The sequence below is a fragment of the Sphaeramia orbicularis genome, chromosome 11 (assembly GCF_902148855.1).
Source record: "Sphaeramia orbicularis chromosome 11, fSphaOr1.1, whole genome shotgun sequence".
In the NCBI taxonomy this organism is placed as follows: Eukaryota; Metazoa; Chordata; class Actinopteri; order Kurtiformes; family Apogonidae; genus Sphaeramia; species Sphaeramia orbicularis.
The window spans coordinates 17,514,461-17,533,934 of record NC_043967.1 but is presented as its reverse complement, the minus strand read 5'-3'; the positions used below and the strand labels follow the sequence as shown (position 1 = coordinate 17,533,934).

General features: G+C 37.8%; 1 protein-coding gene across 8 annotated transcripts; it reads right to left on the bottom strand.

The window, feature by feature from the left end:
• Positions 1–1,517: 1,517 nt before the first annotated feature.
• Positions 1,518–18,478, bottom strand: atat1 (alpha tubulin acetyltransferase 1). 8 transcript variants are annotated; one of them, XM_030147545.1, is made up of 13 exons: positions 18,045–18,477; positions 17,471–17,531; positions 15,018–15,109; positions 14,644–14,701; positions 14,434–14,547; positions 12,888–12,989; positions 10,658–10,703; positions 10,162–10,207; positions 8,635–8,709; positions 8,213–8,423; positions 4,855–4,940; positions 2,872–2,956; positions 2,334–2,506 (listed from the first exon to the last, which is right to left on the bottom strand). In XM_030147545.1, exons 1-13 carry the CDS (start codon positions 18,134–18,136, stop codon positions 2,462–2,464), a joined length of 1,113 nt encoding a protein of 370 aa, XP_030003405.1. In that variant the 5' UTR covers positions 18,137–18,477; the 3' UTR covers positions 2,334–2,461. The 8 variants fall into 8 exon arrangements, with proteins under 8 accessions (XP_030003403.1, XP_030003402.1, XP_030003404.1 ...); XM_030147546.1 differs by having other exon boundaries at positions 2,902–2,956; XM_030147543.1 differs by lacking the exon at positions 10,162–10,207 and having other exon boundaries at positions 1,518–2,506; positions 2,902–2,956; positions 18,045–18,478.
• Between the last annotated feature and the right edge of the window lie 996 nt (positions 18,479–19,474).

The window sequence follows — 19,474 nt, the reverse complement described above, 5'->3', positions numbered from 1 at the left end:
TAATAATATCAGTGGCTGCAATGAGTCCATTTACACTGCACATCTCAGAACATTAAAGTGCAAACTGTATAAATAATGCAAAAACAGAAACATTGCAGTAAAATCCTTGTCCATTCTCCAAAGCTAAACTCTTTGTCTAGTCTAGCGACAGATCACCATGGCAGTAGATTTGTTTGTTGTGCATCCCTAAAATGACTCCAGGGTGTTCCAACGCTAAAACATTAGTTCTACCTGCTACATGTGCTAACCTGAAGAAAAAAAAAACACCCAGGAGTGATCCCATGTCCCCCCCTTCCAAGTCTTCGTGCCTCCCCTGGGGGGCACGCCCCACACTTTGAGAAACTCTGCTTTAAAGATACAAATTCTCTTCTGGAGGATTCTATAAACACTTGCTGAATGCCCTATATATTTTCCTCTGGGGATTAAGAGTTAATCTATATCTCTGTATTTGAAGATATTTTTAGGTTGGTCTTCTTTAGGTGAAGCAGTAAAAACAAAACACAAACTAACCCTTTCATATGGTTCTGCAGATGATCCTGTATACAACCCCATCACCCTCTCAGTCTGACTTTTTAGCACATAGTAAGTGGAAATAATATCAATTTATTTAATTTTAGAGTCATCTTAAAGGTATAGATCACTAACTTTTGTGTTGAGCTACTAAAAAATCTGACACAATTCTGAGGGTTTTTTGTTTTATTATTTTGTTTACAATTATATATCAATTCCAAATTTAGTTAATGGCCTCCTTCCTTGCTGATAATCATATCTGTAACAAAAAAAAGGGCTTTTGACAACTAAGTCCTTTCACCTTTGTTTTGTTCCTCCTATGCCCATCTCCCCACAGTCATATCTTTTATACCTTCAATTTCTCCAGCATTCAATAGTTTCATCCAATGTTAACTCTGAGTTTACAGGTTTTTTTTTCTAATTTTGCAAAAACCAGCCCTTCGACCTGTGTGCCTAACCAATTCAATCACCAAAAGAAAACACTCACCTTCCATAAGGCCACTAAGTTTTGCTCAAAGGGTTTACTTTATTTGTCAAAATAAAAAGCATTGTGAGTCTAACATTCACTGGGCGTAGGTTTCAGTATGCTTCAAGCATATTTGTACAAAAGTTCATCTGCTCATATTCATGAGGAATCTTATAAATGGGTACAAATGCACATTTTAAGTCACAAAAAAGGCTCTGAGCTACAGCCACACTGGCACTTTGAAAGTGTACTCAGGTCCACTTTTTGACTGAATACTGATTATCAGTACGCTGATATGCTCAAGGGAACTATGACAACACACTGTATGATGCCTAAAGCAGGGGTGTCCGATCCTGGTCCTCAAGGGCCGGTATCCTGCATGTTTTAAATGTATCCCTCTTCCAACACACCTGATTCAAATGGTAAGCCTATTATCAAGTTCTGCAGAAGCCTGATAATGACAGTCAGGTGTGTTGGAAGAGGGAAACATCTAAAACATGCAGGATACTGGCCCAGAGGACCAGGGTTGGACACCCTGGGCCTAAAGTGATTGCCATGTTACCAGCTGACATTTGATAATTGGTACAAAAAGTACGGCCAAAGCTAACAGGAATGTCCTTAGTTTTGTGGATATTTGACCATAAAGCCAAGTAAAGGGCCAGTGTAAAGCTGATGCTGTGTGAACAGATGTAAAGTCAGAGCTTGACCACAGGTACAGTTCACTCAAGGAAGGAAAATAGTTCATCTAACCTACTTCCACAGCTTGGATCCCAGTGCTAAAGAGGTGTTTTCACAGAAGTGCAAAACAGTGTAACAGTTAACACCTTCACATCAACCTTACACCTACTGTGAAACCACAGTAAACATCTCAGCTGTCCAGTGTGTTTCTACAGTGACCTGGGCCGTTCACTGGAATGTTGATGTTGGCTGAATGTTCGATGGCATTTGGTGTGACGCAGTTCCATAACTAGCTCCTGACACCAGTTTGCTCTAACACTTTTAGGTGAAGTGGTTCACAGTTTAATGCCCCTCTTTGACCTTCGTTAAGAGTTAACAGCATGTGTTAACGGCATCTCACCTGATGACTGAGCAGAAACTAGAGCACCATTGCATCACTGTCAGTAAATAACTGCTTAAACTTCTATCTTTGGATCTGAATAAATGGATGGAATGAATGAACATACTGGACTGGTGGGACAAATGTCCTGTGCCAACAAAGACCCCCATCACCAGGGGCGGGTGCTCCTATATTCCTGCTTCTGCTTCACCCACTGAGCAGTGTAACCGTTCACTCCGACAGTCCAGGACCAGTCACCTGTGCGTCTATCACTCTCCTTTCTCAACATATGCCTCTGGTTGACCAGCACACCTCTTTCTGAACACTGTGAACCGTCTGCCACGTTAATGTCCTCCTCACTGCTGCAGACTTGGTCATCTGTATCATCTAGTTGCATCTTGCCTAAGGAGGTCTGAATGCAGGTTGCATCATTCTTTGTTGCTGACAGCGGAGGCAGTGAGAGTGGATGGGACCTGGATGAAGAAGTGAAGTGATTAAAGCACAGGGACAAACGAGGAGATATAAATGGAGACAATAATAATCACAGAATTTTATGTACAGAGGTATACAAATGAAACACAGGAGACCAGAAAAATGTATAAACTTGAGGAATCTCCATGGTTAAAACAAAAAGAACCTTTAAGTTAACGATTGTGGAGTTTCACAAAAATGTCAGCAGTGAAAATATACACCTGTCAGTTTTTACTATGGGGTGTCTTATTTGACCACAGTTCATGTTGTTTTAACCTCCAACTTCTGCACACAGGGTCAGGAATCACTAAAACTCCTTCATTTCCTTCCTTTAACTGTAAAATATCTAGTGTGTTAGTATAAATACCTGCATTGTGGTGTGTGAATATTGGCCGACCTGTGTGTGTCTGTGTATCCCAGAGCGTATGACTGATCTCCCACTGCTCTCAGACCTGAGGAGGCACAAGGTTGCTAACATGTGAGGAAGGTGAGCAGAGGTGTCTGAGTGCACTGCACCTGACGTTTCACAAATCCACTGATGGTGGTTAACTGCTCTGGATTCTTTGCATGAAATATCACAATTTTCCCAAAAAAAGCCATGGTATCACTATTAACCTAACTTAGAGTCACGGAAAAAATTATTAGACCAGCAAAAGACATCAAAAACAATGGTTATGCAATCACATACTAACTCCTGTGTGCATCCTGTGACTAAAACAGACAGAAAAGAAAACATGGAATGCCTAAAAGCACTGTTTTTGTCAGTACAGTGCCATAGATATTAATGTAAGAACTCAAGTGATTTTGGTTATTATTAAGAAAACATGGAAAATAGATAGATATCAGCTCTGAAATTAAACTCTTATGAGCTATTTTTGTTATCATTATATTTGTCCAAACAAATGTACCTTTAGTTGTACCAGGCATTAAAATGAACAAGGAATTGAAGAAAACAAGGGTGGTCTAATATTTTTTTCCCTGACTGTATTACTTAGCTTATTTACCAGGAATCTTGGATAAAAGATAATCATCTCGAACAAACAGTCTGAAAATATACCATCTTTAGTACAATAAGACCTGGTGTTTGTGTGTTTTCACTGTTAAGATCTAGTGCAATATTTGTGTGTTTTTACCTAGAATACTGGGCATGAGACAGGGCTGTTAATTTGACAGGGTTAAGGGGTATTCATTTTGCAATGAATTAACTCTTAACAGGACAAATGGGAGTACATGTAAATAAGGTTTTGTACTAAAATCACTCAAAAAAAACTAAATCTTACCAAGTGTATTTTTCTCACTTCTAGTCAAAATATCTTGTTCCATTGGCAGATTTTTTTTGCTTAATTTAAGATTTTTTTTTGCTTAATTCTAATTCTTAATTCTAAAAATAAGTTTTTATATACCACTGAAAAGTGACTATTCAGGTGATTATGTCTTATTTTAAGTGTTACAAGATATTTTGACTAGAAATGAGAAAAATACACTTTGTAAGACTTAGACTTTTGCAGTGATATGCTCAATTCTACTAATGAAACACTGGGATTTCACAATAATTGCTGACCTCAAATGAAAGACATTCCTGCACTTGAGGTAACTGACCCTGCTAAGACCCTCCCAAAAATAGTTACTATCCAGTCCTATGTAACCAATCATAACTAGGCACAGGAGGTTTGTCAAAAACCTTCTGCACATATGCTGGCAAAAGCAATGTATGAATAGAGATACAGATATAAACATTTCATAGATATTTATGTTTAGCCACTTTCATTATGCCACTGTTTTGTCACTAGTTCAAGTCATTATTTAACAGAATGTTAGTTAAAAGTGACAATGTCATTCAATACATAGACTGACTGAGAATTTCTGATCTTCAAAAACTCACAAAAACACAAATGATAGGCTGTGTACATTTTAATTTGAGGATGTTTGAGAACTTGAAAAGGAATTTTTCCATTGTTTTATGATGATACAATAATTAAATTAACTATCAGATAAAGATCAGGGATTCCCAAAGAAATTATATCACATATTAATTATACACTATATTGTGAAGATATCTCATCTAGTCCATTTAGTTTAACGATCAGCTATTTCATAACTGTGAAAGTGACATTTCCAATGGTTTCCTTTGGAATATCTTCATGATATCAATAAAAATACCAGAGATTGACATAATGAAGTGCAAAGGTTGGATAGCAACAGTAACTATTGGGGGTGGGGCTTAGTAAAGGGTCCCTCAAGGCCCCAGTCTGTATCCTATAGTGTACCAGTATTTTGTATTAGGTAAATGTAGTCATACTGAAATGACATGAGAGGACCTTTTTATTGGAGCTCATTGAGTGCATCTTACCTGGCAGGTGTCTGTCCAACAGTCCAACAGCACTGCTGTCCATGTGGCGACTGTACAGGCTGCATCTGGCAACAAGACCCTGTTGGCTACCAGAGAAATGGCAACAGCCAGCAAGGAAGATGAGAGGAAAACCAAAACATAGAAAACAGGGTAAAGGAGAGAAAGTACAGGAGTAGGAGGGAATGAAAGAGCAGTAGGGAAAGATGACAATAAGAAAAAAGAGGAACAAAGAGAAAAAAAAGGGCATGATTACAAAACTGAGGAAAATATCACAAAATAGAAATAAAAATGAAAAATGTATAAATGGTGTACTGAAATAAAATCCATAGAAAATAAATAAAACATGACAGGGTGCAGTACAATGTGCCGCTCTAACCCTCCAGTTCACTTGGTTTAATGCTCATTCGTGTGTGTAACAGCTGCATGACAAAAGGCAGACTCCCATTTGCAGTTTTGTGGCAGATATTTTAATGGGTTCTACAAAAGGCAAGCAGATAAGACAAAGTCATCATGTTCCACTCTGCAGGGTAATAACTGGGTTTAAAAAGGCCTCTGAGAACATCTCTCTTTGAGTCAAATGAACACTGTAAGAACAACAGCAGACTCCCCTTCTCTGTGACACTGAAACAAACTACGACGCCGCAGTGGTTCCTTTAAAGGAAGAGGCTGCGGTGTCAGTCAGAGGATGGTCAATGGAAGCCCAGCTGAGATCTGTTAAGGGAACTATTCAAGTATTACAGACAATGATGACAGTGAAAAGAAGAGACAGAGTGCACAGTGTCAATTAATCGGGTAAAAGAATATAAAGAGAGAATGGATGAATGATAAATGAGGAAAAGGGGAAGAGAGAGAAAGAGACAGTGTTTAGAAAGCGCTAGTCGGGCAGACTGAGTGGAGTGCGAAGGCTGCCTCTTTGTGCTCAACACAATAAAAGCAAATGAAGAGAAGAATTTAGCATCCTACTGCCAAGCTGAACAACCCTGACACTGTCTCTGTGTTTGTGTGTACTGTACAGCAGGAGACACACTGGGTCAGCACTTATTCGTTCATTCATTTTCCAAACTGCTTTATCCTCTAGAGGGACACTGGGACGGTGGAGACTATCTGGAACAGCCTGGATGTGCCACCAGTTCATCACATGGTTGACATATACAAACAAACATACAGACGTACAGAACATACAGACCATTCAGTCTCACAGTCACACCTACAGGTGATTTAGACTATTCAAGATTCATGTCGTCAGACCAAGGGTGTCAAACTCATTTTAGTTCAGGTTCCACATTCAGCCCAATATGATCTGTAGTGGGGCAGGACCAGTAAAATAACAGTGGAAAAAATTTCAATTAGATTATGATAATGTTTATATCTACAAAGTTTCATTAAAAATGTGAATAACATGAACAATCTGAAATGTCTTAAGAAATATAAGTGCAATTTTTATAATATCATGCCTCTGTTTATCATTTACACATGTGCATTACAACTTACAGATCACAGTGGATCCACAAATACATAAAATATTTAATAACAGGCAGAATAATGTTGAAAATGCACTTACTTCTCTTAAGACATTCCAGGTTGTTCATATTTGTTCAGATTATTCACATTTTTTGTGAAAGGATAGTTTCTAAATGTAAATACAGTCACGGAAAAATTCTTAGACCACCCTTATGTTCTTCAATTTCTTGTTCATTTTAATGCCTGGTACAACTAAAGGTACATTTGTTTGGACAAATATGATAACAACAAAAACAGTTCATAAGAGTTTAATTTCAGAGCTGATATCTATCCATTTTCCATGTTTTCTTGATAATAACCAAAATCACTTAAGTTCTCACATCAGTATCTATGGCATGGTACTGACAAAAACAGTGCTTTTAGACATTCCATGTTTTCTTTTCTGTCTGTTTTAGTCACATGATACACACAGGAGTTAGTACTTGATTGCATAACCATTGTTTTTGATGACTTTTGCTGGTCTAATAATTTCTTCCGTGACTGTATTTTCATGTAATTTTATAGTTTTATACTAAAACAAAGAGAAAAATTTGGAGTTGTCATTATTTATAGGTTACTACGATAATATTTTACTGGTCTGACCCACTTTAGATCAAGTTGTTCAGTATGTGGAACCTGAAATAAAATTATTTTGATACCCTTCAGTGTAATTCATCCCACGAGTTGGATTGGATCCTTTGGCAGATCGGTTTTGGCCCACAAGCCATATGATTAACACCTGTGCCTTAGACGGTGGGAGGACATGCCTTCTACTCTCTGTTGCTATTCATTTGCACATTATATTCCACTGTACAACCTGTTTTTACATTTTCCTTTTTTTTTTTTTTTTTACATATGTTGTGCATATTCTTATATTGTGTTTTATATTGTGTGGTCATATTGTATTTATACTGTTTTAACTTAATCTATCTGAGTATTTAAGTTTGCACCTTCTAGGTCAAGAACCGCCTGTCTAAATTTCTTTATGAGTACACATGGCAATAAATATTCTTGAATCTTCTTGCTGTCAGAGCACAGTGCTAACCACTACACCACTCTGTTGCCTGTTTTAACACTTAAACAGACATTTGTATCAGGGCTGAAGAGTAATGTAAGCAGCCAGCATTGAAAACACCATATGTTTTTTAGGCCTTGTTCAGACCTGGCAGTATCAGTTCTCAACTAACTTACCTGATTAAATAAAGGTTAAATAAATAAATAAAAAATAAATCCAAAGTGATTGGATCTCAAAATGAGAAAAAAAAACTTGACCATGTGTAAAGATATGATTACTCAGACTTCATTCAGAGGTAGACTGCATTCTTTTACCAGTGTAAACACAAATATGTACTGGGACAGACTGATGCTATATATGGGTACTCCATGTTTTATGCTATAAAAGGGTTTCTTTATTTGCATATAGAGCTGGGAAGTGAGAGCCTTTTATAAGTGATCACTGGAGACACATGTGGAGGTGAATTCTAATACCAGGCCCTAACAGACATATAAGGAATGGATCACCAAAGACACATTATAGTCAGGTCTGAATAGGACCCTAGTCTAAAAAGTTTTCGTTAGAAATAATTTCATCCATAGGAACCATATAACTAGAAAAACAGGAAAAACTGACATTATCCCAGAAATACACTAAGGTATATATTTTATGTTGATAGTTGAAATAAATTATGATTTCAACAAGGAACGTCACATTTAAGTACCGTCTCAACAAACCCTTACAGTGTGTGCCTTGGACTGATGACATTTGTGATTACAGCGACAACACTTGACAGTGTTTTAAGTGCAGACTAACAGCTATAAATGAGGTGTGAAATCCTGGCTGTTTCCTGTCATCTCTCACCTGGTGCGTCTTGCTCTGCAGCGGTCTAGATGAGGTGACTGTGGGCTCTGGTCCCTGGAGCCCCCAGGGGCAGATGCCAGGGCGGCTCGAGGTGCCCTGCTGGGGGAGGATCCCACGCTGAGGGACTGGGAGTACTGGGAGGATACCGACCGCAGGGGGGAGTGAGGAGGGGCAAACGGCCAAGGAAGAGTCCTCTGCTCCTGACGCACCACTGGACAAGAAAGCAGGGAATGCAGCTTGAGCTGAGGTTTCATTTAGATGCTGTTTTAGTTGAAGACAGTATTCCATCTTATCTTACACTCAAATAAACACCTGCTCCCAAAATGGATGAATTATGTTTTCACAATAAGCCTATTTGCCATTTGCAGAAATGTTAATTAGATCTGTGTCATGTTTTTGCAAATAAATAAATAAATGTTTACCTTCTCTCTCCATTAGAGAGTAGGGCTTGATCTCTCCGTCTGGCTTTTTTAGGGGAACCTTTCTCAACTGGCCCACTGTGGAGAAGAAACCGCTTTTACAAAAGCAGATACACAACCTCATGTGATCTTATACAACTGTATTCCCTCTGCCAGTGTGGTATAGTTTGGGTGAAATATTAAGCGGCAGTGCTAATGCTCTTAAAATTCATAAAAACTCTGAGATTTTCTAATTTCTTAACAGCTTGTACTCAGCAGCTCCTGCTCAAGATAAAGCAGATTAAAACCCAGCATGCAGCCATGCAATTTACATGAGCAAGATAACTACAGTCCCCAGTTGAGCTACACTTTTTATATTGATGTTTAGCTGAGGTTTTAAGCATCTTTGAGACAAAACATTATAGAAAACCTTTGTTATGATAGTGAGTGGCCTCAGGTTAAAACCTGCCAAAAATTTAATATTAACATCTTTATAAAGTACAGATTTCATTTGATTGGAATCTGTCCTCTGGTGAGATAGAACCCAAGAGATGAAGCCAGGCAGAAAATTTGGTGACAAAATAAATGTGAACAGGGCAAGAGTCTTTTTAAGTAATCAATGTGAAATAGTTCACAATGACAAACTTTCTGTGGCTAAACCTTATTTGAGCTGGCAATAACGAACACACAACATAACTTCGATGAAATGAAAATAACACAAAAATATCCAAAATATGCTAACATGCTTACAGTCTTCCTCCTAAATTTGGGAAGAAATTATCATGCACCATCTATATAATTTTTTAAAACTATATTCATTGGTAATACTAAAATACTTCAGTATAATTAACAGTGGTTGAGTTTAAGATAGGCACTAAAAAACTAGATATTGTAACCTATTAACACACAAAAAAAGAAACATACATTGTCTCTAATGTGGGTTACAGATGTGTTGTATCTCTAGCCCCTAAATAGTGTTTGCAATCTTTTTCTGTTAAATTTACTAATCACGCCGTCTTCCATCTGAAGCCAAACTGAGGGCATTTAATATAAAATACTCTATACAAACCATGGACAGACTTTTAAAGAGGCCACTCATCTTCTTAACAATGGTGTTATTGTTCATAGTAACAGCATTAAAATAGTTTATTTGTTTAAATGCCACATGTGGCTGCTTTCATTAATGCTATACAGCGTGACAGTTGTTTAGACACATCACAGGAACAGGAAGCAGGCAGATATCCTTCTTTCAGTCAGGTTCTCTGTGAGGGTTTAAGATAGGATACAGTCTGTGGCTACCTGTGGATGCTACAGTACTCCCAGGACAGTGGGTCCATTATATGACATGACAAACTTCATGACATATAGTGCACCTATGTAGCTAAATAAATATAAGTGATTGAAAGAGTAACTAAAAGAGGCTGAGATGTTATGAGAAAGGAAAAATGGTGAGGCCAAAAATATCATAAATATAACATGGAGCTAATAAAGGGACAAAGGACGGGGAATGTGATGCTGGGGAGGTATGAGAAAAGAAAAGAGAGTCCTTACAAAAAGCCGTACATCCCCTGATCCGTCAGAGGAGTGGAAAGCGTGCCTGGGAGAGTTTGGTGAAACAAAAGATTTTGGAACTGAAATAACAGATCAGCACCGTTGCCCCCGAGTGGCCTTTTTAACTGATGTCTCTCTGTAATGTGGTGTAGGTTACACAACGAGGATGACAGAAGCAGATTCTTTTCTCCCATATACAGTAAACTGTACATACACAACACAAAAAAGATGAACTTGTTCCGATGCCAAAAAGAAAAAGTTAATTTCTAAAGCTGTTGCATGGAATATATGTAACGGTATGTGACTGATCATGTATTCACAAACATATGTGGTTGTTCTGGTATTGTACAACAAAAGAAAGCAGATTTAGGGCTGATAAAGAAAAGCAGGAGAGGTGTCATGTTTTAGGATGCTTGAGTGCCTGCCTGCGCTTAGTTCATGTAACCAAAGCCACAAACCAGAAAAAAAACATGAAATAACAGAGAGAAAAAGTTACCTGATCGGTTGAGGAAGAAGCCGTCGAATACCACAAAGTTATTAACCTGAAGAAAGTTAAAAAAGAATCACCATCAGTGAAGATTCAGTATTTCCCACAGAGTATCAGCATGTTCTGTCGGTGTGATTATGGCAAAAAAAACACAAAACAGGAAAGTCTTTCCCTTCCAGGCAAAGACACTGAGTACATGTCAGTTCTGCTCTACCATCAGTGGACAGTGTAACCAAATCATATTAGTCCAAACACTCTGTAATTATCTTTCTGGGCTTTTTTGATACAAATTAAGGCTGCACGATATTAGAAAAAACTGACATTGGGATTTTTTTTTTTTTAACCCTGCCACATATATTGTGATATGAAAAAATATTCAGGAGGATATAATAATTGTGTGGTGCTGATGTGTTTTAAAAAAGCAAAGGCAAGAACAAATAAAAAAAGTAGATGTATTTCCGTTAGAGGGGTTAATGGCCTGGAAGACCAATTCAAACAGTCTAAAACAATTAAAACCTTTAAAAAGATGATTGATGATAAAAGATGAAAAAGATGATACAAAGATGACATGATTTACCTGAATTAAATTAAATATGTATTCTCTTCTGTTGTATATTTAGCAATGATTACATTGAAAATCTTTTGTTTGTTTGCTTTCATGTGGAAACATTGTGCTAATTGTAAAAGGGGCTAGCCAAAATAAGTCTTAACTTCAGCCCAAACCCTTTTGCTCGCATTGTATATGGAATAATGGATATGTTGTTTTTTGTTTGTTGTTTGAAGTGACTGACGACCGAATAAACTACTACTACTACTACTACTACTACTACTACTACTACTACTCTCGTTGTGGCAACAGGTGAAAAGCACTATTGACACAGAAAATGTGTTTCAATATCGTCCTTCTTGTAGCCAAAATAATTCCAGATAACTGACATTGCTTTTCTTTTTGGCACCAAGTCTTCATTTACGGTGATTTTCTCTTGTTTGTTGCTCATTTTTCAATATTTTTACCAGTGTCTCACTCCAAACTGATTAAGAACGATTGTGATTGGTGGATCGCTGCGTACAGGGTGTGTCAGGTACCCTTGAAATTAGATGAGAACATGTTGAGTTCATTTATCTCCTACCTTGCAGGACCTGCGATGTGACTATTGTGCATATGTACATCGCGATGTCTATGCTCAAATTATATATTGTGCAGCTCTAGTACAAATAGTCAATCATAGTAATCAAAATAGTAGTTATTTTTGCCCATAGAGGAGCTACCATAACAGCTACATGGTGTTATCACAGAGGTTATCAGATGGCTCATCTGAAGCAGTAGAAAGTTGACTCAAAGCAAATACAACAGAACATTTAAAAGAAAGTGAATTAAATAATCGCCTATTATCACAATATGTTTATAGGTAGTGCTTCTTCTACATCTCTACAGCTTCTTATTCAGCAAATTGTAGTTTAAAAGGAAGGGCCTCAATATCAGACTAAAGTTAGACAAAGTAACCTTGTATTTTTTCAGACACAGAATAACTTTACTGATCCTCAAGGGGAAATTTACTTTTTCCAGTACATCTGAGAAAGACAAAGATAGAAAACCAAAGACAAAAAACAGAATTAATGTAAGTCATGTGGTACGACAGTGTGGTAGATTACCCCCATCCACTGTATGTGTAAAGATTTATGTTTATGTTTATGCATTTGGCAGACGCTTTTTTCCAAAGCGACTTACAGGGGAAAACCAATCAAATCCCTCAATCAATCAAATTTTATTTATGTAGCGCCAGATCACAACAAAAAAGTTACCTCATGACACTTTATACAGAGAGTTGGTCAAAACCAGACTCTAAGCCAATTTACAGAAACCCAACAGAATCCTCCAGATTTCAGTATATGCATATTTTTTCAGCAGGTGTTGAGTCTGTGTTTCAAATATTGCATTGACTTTGATATTAACAATGACAGAAAAAGCCCTTTTCTAATGTTCTACTAAATATAATACATCTAAAAATAACTGAGCAAACTGGAGCAATCACAGTGAAAGTCACGAGACATGAGATTTTCATTGTCAGATAAAAGCAGATGACAATGTCTTCAGCTCCATGGAGAAAACTAATGTTAAGCAAGACTTATTTGTAGAACTGGAGGTTATAAATAATATGAAGTTGTAGTGTTTGAAGAAGATATGACAAGACAGTTCACGTACAGTATAGTGATAGTGATAGTAAAAGGCAGACTGTACCTGAGGAATACTCTGTTTCAGGCAGTAATGCTTGGCCAGAAAAGACAGGAATTTGGGTGAGGGTCTGTCATACGCCATCAACACTGGTTCTAAATTCTTGTGCTAAAGATGAACAAGAGAGACAACATTAAAACAAATGGCAGTGATTCTAGATTCATAGAGATCATTTCAGTAAGTCCCTTGGTCCCTTATTATTATTGTCCCCCTCACTCCCCCCCTCTCTCTTTCTCACTTTCATTCACAATCCCCTCTTCCCCTTTTCCCTATCGCACCTAAACAATCTATATTGTTTAGTTGCGATACTTTACATTTATTATCTCTTTCTTTGTAATATGATGTTGTCGTTGTTGTTGTTTTTGGTTTGTTTATTTTTTTAGTTTTCCTTTTGTTTATGTGTTGTTGTTGTTTTTCTGTCCACAATGGCTTGTTAATTATCACTAATAAAAAGAAAAAAAAAGTCCCTTGGTCAAATGTATTCTAAAATGCATGAAGCGCTTTATACAACACATACATTTAATTTAAGGCTCACTGTGTTTTTGACAGATTAAGGAGGTGGACAAAACTATAGTAAAATATGTCTCTACAGTATTATAGCTAACTAACTACAGATAACTCATCTAATTTTTCCAGTTCATTGTGGGTTGCTATGGAGCCATATGTGGGTGACAGCTACTACCATTTAAGTAAAAAGTCTAGAACAGACAAACCCTGACTCTAATGCTGATATTCAGTCGGCTGCAGATCCACAATGGTACCGCTAGATGCCACAAAAGATTACATATTAAACCTTAAAAAGTCCAGTCATGGCCAAATGTTTTGGGAAATGACACAAATGGAGTCTGCTTCAAAGTGATTTGAAGCAATTGCATTGAAAAAAGCATTTAAAACCTAGATATTTCTAATTTCTCTTCAGTGTACCTCAGAAATATGTGGATTTCCTTTTTTAAAAACACCAGTGAAGTGAAGTGAGAAAGGTCTGTGCAGTCACACCAACTCCCACCATAACTGTGTTTCGTCATAACTTTGGTCTGTGATAACAGTGGAGCCCGCTGATTACCTCTGCCAAGGAGGTTATGTTTTTGCCAGGGTTTGTTTGTTTGTCTGTTTGTTTGTTTGTCTGTCCGTTAGTGTGCAACATAACTCAAAAAGTTATGGACAGATTTTGATGAAATTTTCAGGGTTTGTTGGAAATGGGATAAGGAAGAAATGATTAAATTTTGGTGGTGATCGGGGATGGGGGGGCCCACGGGGGGGGCGCAGACCAGAAAATTTCATCAAAATCTGTCCGTAACTTTTTGAGTTATGCTGCACACTAACAGACAGACAAACAAACAAACAGACAGACAAACAAACCCTGGCAAAAACATAACCTCCTTGGCGTGGGGGGGCCCACGGGGGGGGCCACTGATCAGCCTTGGCAGAGGTCTGCGCTCTCCGAGTGCTTCTAGTTGCACATGTCCTGGACTGAACACGCTGCTGGAATTACACTGATTATAACAAGGAATTTGGGTTCTGGAAAGTTACCAAAAAGTGAGGAATGCTTCACCTGCAACATGAAATCAAACAGCTCGAGCCCATAGCCGTGTCGCTGCAAGTTCTCTGCTATGTAGAAATCCAGAACACACAGCGGCTCGGCCTCTACATGAGCACCTTGTTGGTCCTGTGGAAAAAATAAAACATCAGATACAGGAAGCTCAAATACACACAGTTCACTGAAGTCTACAGAACCGCAGAAAGAAAATTAAGAGTGACTCACCAGCAGAAATAACTTCTTGTAGCCGACCTTGAGAAATCCCATGACTGCACCACGTCCTCTGGAAGAAGAAGAAAGGAGGGGCAGCAGTTTGGGAGGGGGTACAGTGAGATGCTCTGATTAAGGTTCTGCGTTCTGAATAAGTTTTTACATCACAAGTATTAACCCAGCTTTCCAGTTGACTGATGGGAGGTGAGCTGCTGCCAGGAGCATAAAGCATGTCTCATATGACTCAACAGCACAGTACATGCACTGTGAGGGCAGTATGAGTCAGTGCACAGTGGGAGGGGGTGATGGGGTCCAGCTCAGGAGGACCAGCTCAGTCAGTCCAGAGACAAGCAGTGGAAACAATGTGTATGTGGAGGACGGAGATTTACCCGTTACTTTCTCCATCCTTCAGCAGGTACAGCTGATGCTTCTGGGACTGCAGCTTGGATGCACTTGTTATAGGTGCCGTCAGCTGTTGGGCCTGTGGAGAACCAGCGTCCACACTGTTAACATGTACACTCACTACATGGACATGACAATGGGGAGCGTAATGCTAATCTGTCTTTTTAACTGTTTTTTGTTTTTTGTTTTTGTTTTTTTTTTTTACACAAAGACCTTGTCAAACTGTTAGTCTTACATCTTTTCTCATTATCTATCAAAGATGTGTTGACATATTATTTCTTCTTTCTCAAACGTACAATTCTAGGCGTAACTGTGCACATTAAACACAGATGATCCACTTATTCAGTTATTTAGAACACCTTATGTGCCACTTGGGCAGCAACTAAAAATTATTTTGAGTGTTGATTAATCTGTCAATTATATTTTTAACTCACCGAGTAACGTCTGACCTATAAAATGTCGGAAAATGATGGAAAAGTGTTTCCCAAAGCCCACCACTTTGCCATAGAATATCTTTGTTAGGTAACACCCAAAACATAATCAGTTAATGTCATAAGAGAGAAAATAAGCCAGAAAATACTCACATTTAAGAGGACAAAATCTGGTAAAGTTTATAACTTTTTTTTTTTTTTTAAATAACTCAAAATGATTATCAATTATCAAAATATCAAGCAATTGATTTAGGAGTCAACAAGTAATTGACAAATTTTTGTAGCTGTAATGGCATTTCATGTGATCTCTTAACTAACTACCTTTGGTTTCACCGCTGCATTTACCTGAAATACTTTACACCACAAAGTTAAACTGAACATAGTTGCAGCTATAGGTCAGTTTATCTGTCAGCACATTTTTGCATAAAGCTTGCATTTTTGTTTGTTACATTGATGACAAGTTAATAAATTAGGAAAAATCACTATTCATATTTGTCTGCTTTGCTTTGTTTGACTATATTTTATTTCATATTACATACAATAAAACTTTCATTTTAATGAGAAATCCACCAGCAAATGCTATATGACACCACCAAATGAAATTAACTATTTACATCAATAAATCATCAGTTCTTTTGCATTTGAACACTGCCCATGTTCAAATTGCTTGATCTAAAATGAGTAGAGATGTCTGGAGTTTAATAGTGTCAGCCCCCATCAGATACCACAGTTACCATATCACGAGCATGCACAACAGAAAAACAGTCCTCTGCCATCGCTGAGTATGATCTCATTTGCTAATAGGTCGATGGCAGTCATGAAAGTCAGTACTGGCCTATTTAGGTTATCTGTAAGGTTTTCTTATGTTTGTCTTTTTGTAAATACGAGAACTGTACTAACTATATAAACTGTCCAGCCAAAAAAGGCCTACATGTAATATTTCATTAAATCACCTTTAGCTTTAATTAGGCTGTAGGACACATTCACTATAGCCCCCTTTATGCCATTCAATGCTCATGCAGTGCACAATAATCTTTTTAGGTTCACGGTTGTATTCATTTTTGGCTAAGAGTTGCATTAATGATGGAGAATTGGACTGCAGTGTAATTTCTTCTCCATCACATCCCAAAGACTCAGTGGGATTCAGATCTGGACTCTGCGGTGGCCAATCCGTGTGTGAAAATCATGTCTCATGCTCCTGAACCACTCTTTCACAATTTGCGCCTAACGAATCCTTGTATTGTCCAGTCCTTATGCTCTCTAGCAAACTGATAGAGACTGAAAGAAGAATTGGATGTCAACCTGAAGGATGAAAAAAACAAAAAGGAACCAGAATGCAGCTGACAAGAAGTGTGAACACCTAATAAACACTGAATAACAAGGACTCTGAGGACATCAGATTAAATGAAGACATCTGGTGCACCATCTCCAATGGGGTTTCACAATGTTAAACAATTCAGAAATGTTTATTCTAAACCTTGAATGAAAGTGAAACATATTCAGTCAAAATTATTCAGATATGTTATAGGTGAAGACCTATTCCTTGTTTAAAGGAAAGCTGCACTATTACACACAACTAAAACCAGGCCAGGCTTCCAGGGGAGGGGTGGAGACCATAGCACATTACACTCAGCTGCTTCATTTAATTGTTTAATTTCAACCTACATTGACTGCCATCATAATGCACCAGGCCGTGTAAAACATAGAATATTTTGAGAGTATTCAATTTGATTGAGGAGCCATCTAAAGCACCTGATCTTAACCTTACTAAGCACAGTTCAAGTGAACTTTATAGCACAATCATAACACATGATTCTCAAACATGCAGTAGTTGGCAGCTGCACATCTAGTAGCACAATTTAAAAGTACTGCCAGAGTCTAGATCAGCTGTTATGAAGGCTAAATGCAGTCTTTAGGACATGGAACAATTTTCTATAACTATCTTTAAACAACATATACATGCACAAACCTCAAACAACTGCAACTCTTAACATGCTACAGAAACTAACCTTAGCCGAGGCTCTTCCTAATTCATCAATAACTGTGGCTATGTGGGCTTGGAGATCCGGCCTACAAAGAGAAACAGACCAGACAAGAGGGTTATGATCAAATTAGTGGGTACAGAGTATAGCCTTTATTGACTGAGATGAAGAAAAAGGTCTCCTCTATGTTTTCATGTTGTCTCTATGTTTGCAGGGGTTTCCACAAAAAGCTCCACCTCCCTCTTACTGTCAGCTACATGAAACACTGCAGATGGCCCATGGGCGTGGAAGTGTTTATTTGTGTCTTCAACCTGACATTAAGTGCTGATCATCTAGAGGGTTTCCATGGCCTTCTGAAGCAGCCACATATTTAAATGTATTATCTAACAAAACCCCTGAGATTAATCTGTCAAAAAGTGGGAGAAACACAAATGTTAAGTCAAACAAAAGCAACAGATGAATTACAACATCCTTTTTATGTGCATCAACACTACAGGTCTGTACTAACAAGGGCCACTTTAAATGCATAATTTTATTGCATTTCACTGTTTTTTTTTTCCGGCAAATTACTGTGAAAATACACCTCATGCTTATGACTTACCTTCCTGCTGATTTACGACCTGCAACAAGAGTGTGGTCCAATACGGAGACCCTTTCGGAGAACAGCTGATTAATGTCAAAAGGGAACTCCATAATATCTCTTATACAGATGAGCCTGGCAGTTCCAGTAACCTCCAGTGGAGATGCAGCCAATCCCAGTAGCAGAGCTTCAGCAGGTGCTAAGCTAGCTGAGCTAAATCGGTTAGCTACCGGTGCTATGAGCTGTCTAACACCACAGGCTGGGTCGTTGGCACAGAAGCAGTTAGCTGTCGGCAGCCCGATGAAAATAACAGTCTAACATTGCCGTGGCGAATCTATTACTGACACAAAAAAAATCTCTGTGTGAGCTGCAAGAAACAGGCACCTGCTATTTACATTGTCACTGCAGCTCCATTGTGTCTGTGGTTGAGTCACTCCCGGCAACATGGACCGTAAAGTATGTAAAAGACAGGCGGCACTCTGATGCAAACACACAACAAAAGTTACACAAGAGTTTAAGGAGGAAAGACCACGTAAAGTAATTTATATTTATGAAAGTTTCTTTGAATTTAGACTGGACGTGACTACTACATTTTATCATCGTGTATGCCAAATTATCATATTTGTTGGGGGTCATTTTATACACGATTTACGGTAACAGATTTGATTTACGGCGTTGCTAAGGAAGCACTGACTGTCTGCATGTACAACAATCAGCTACTGCCAGAAGGTATTATAGTAGAAACAAATGATGTGTATTTATTAACCTCCTAAGACCCAGGAAATGTCAGCAAAGTACAAGCTTTTTTTGTTTTTTATTAAATAATTGCTTATATTGGAAACATCATGATGCAACAGTTTTTTCAAATGCAGTTTTTACATTTTTATGGAATGTCCTTTGTGGTGGACAGTTTTCTTTTTTGTATAAAGTTGTGAAACAAATGTGGACAAAAAAAACCCATAGCTGGATCTTAGGAGGTTAATTTTATATAATTAATTTGAAATGAATTTATGTCCACATTGACTGCATTTGGAAATTTCATAGTAAAGCAAATCATAAAGAACAACATGTTATTCAAGTATTTTATTACAGTATTCATATTGCCCATGCACTGCCTGTATAAAAGCTGCAAACTCAGTGAGACTCTAAGTAGAGCTGAGAAAAATATTTATGATCAAAGTTACATTAAGAATACAGTCATAGACACACAGTCTTCGTGTTGGACATTCAAAGTATATAACCTTTACATTATTTTTGACAAAAACAAGTTTACCAGGCACTAAGGAATCAATGCAGGCAAAGAGAATCCCCAAAACACAAGAGTCAGGGTCTGGAAACACATTTACATACATAATAAAATATAATAGTAATATAAAATGCAAACTACAAATACAAACACAGGGATTTCACTCAGGGCACACTGTATAAGACAGACAGACAGACAGACAGAT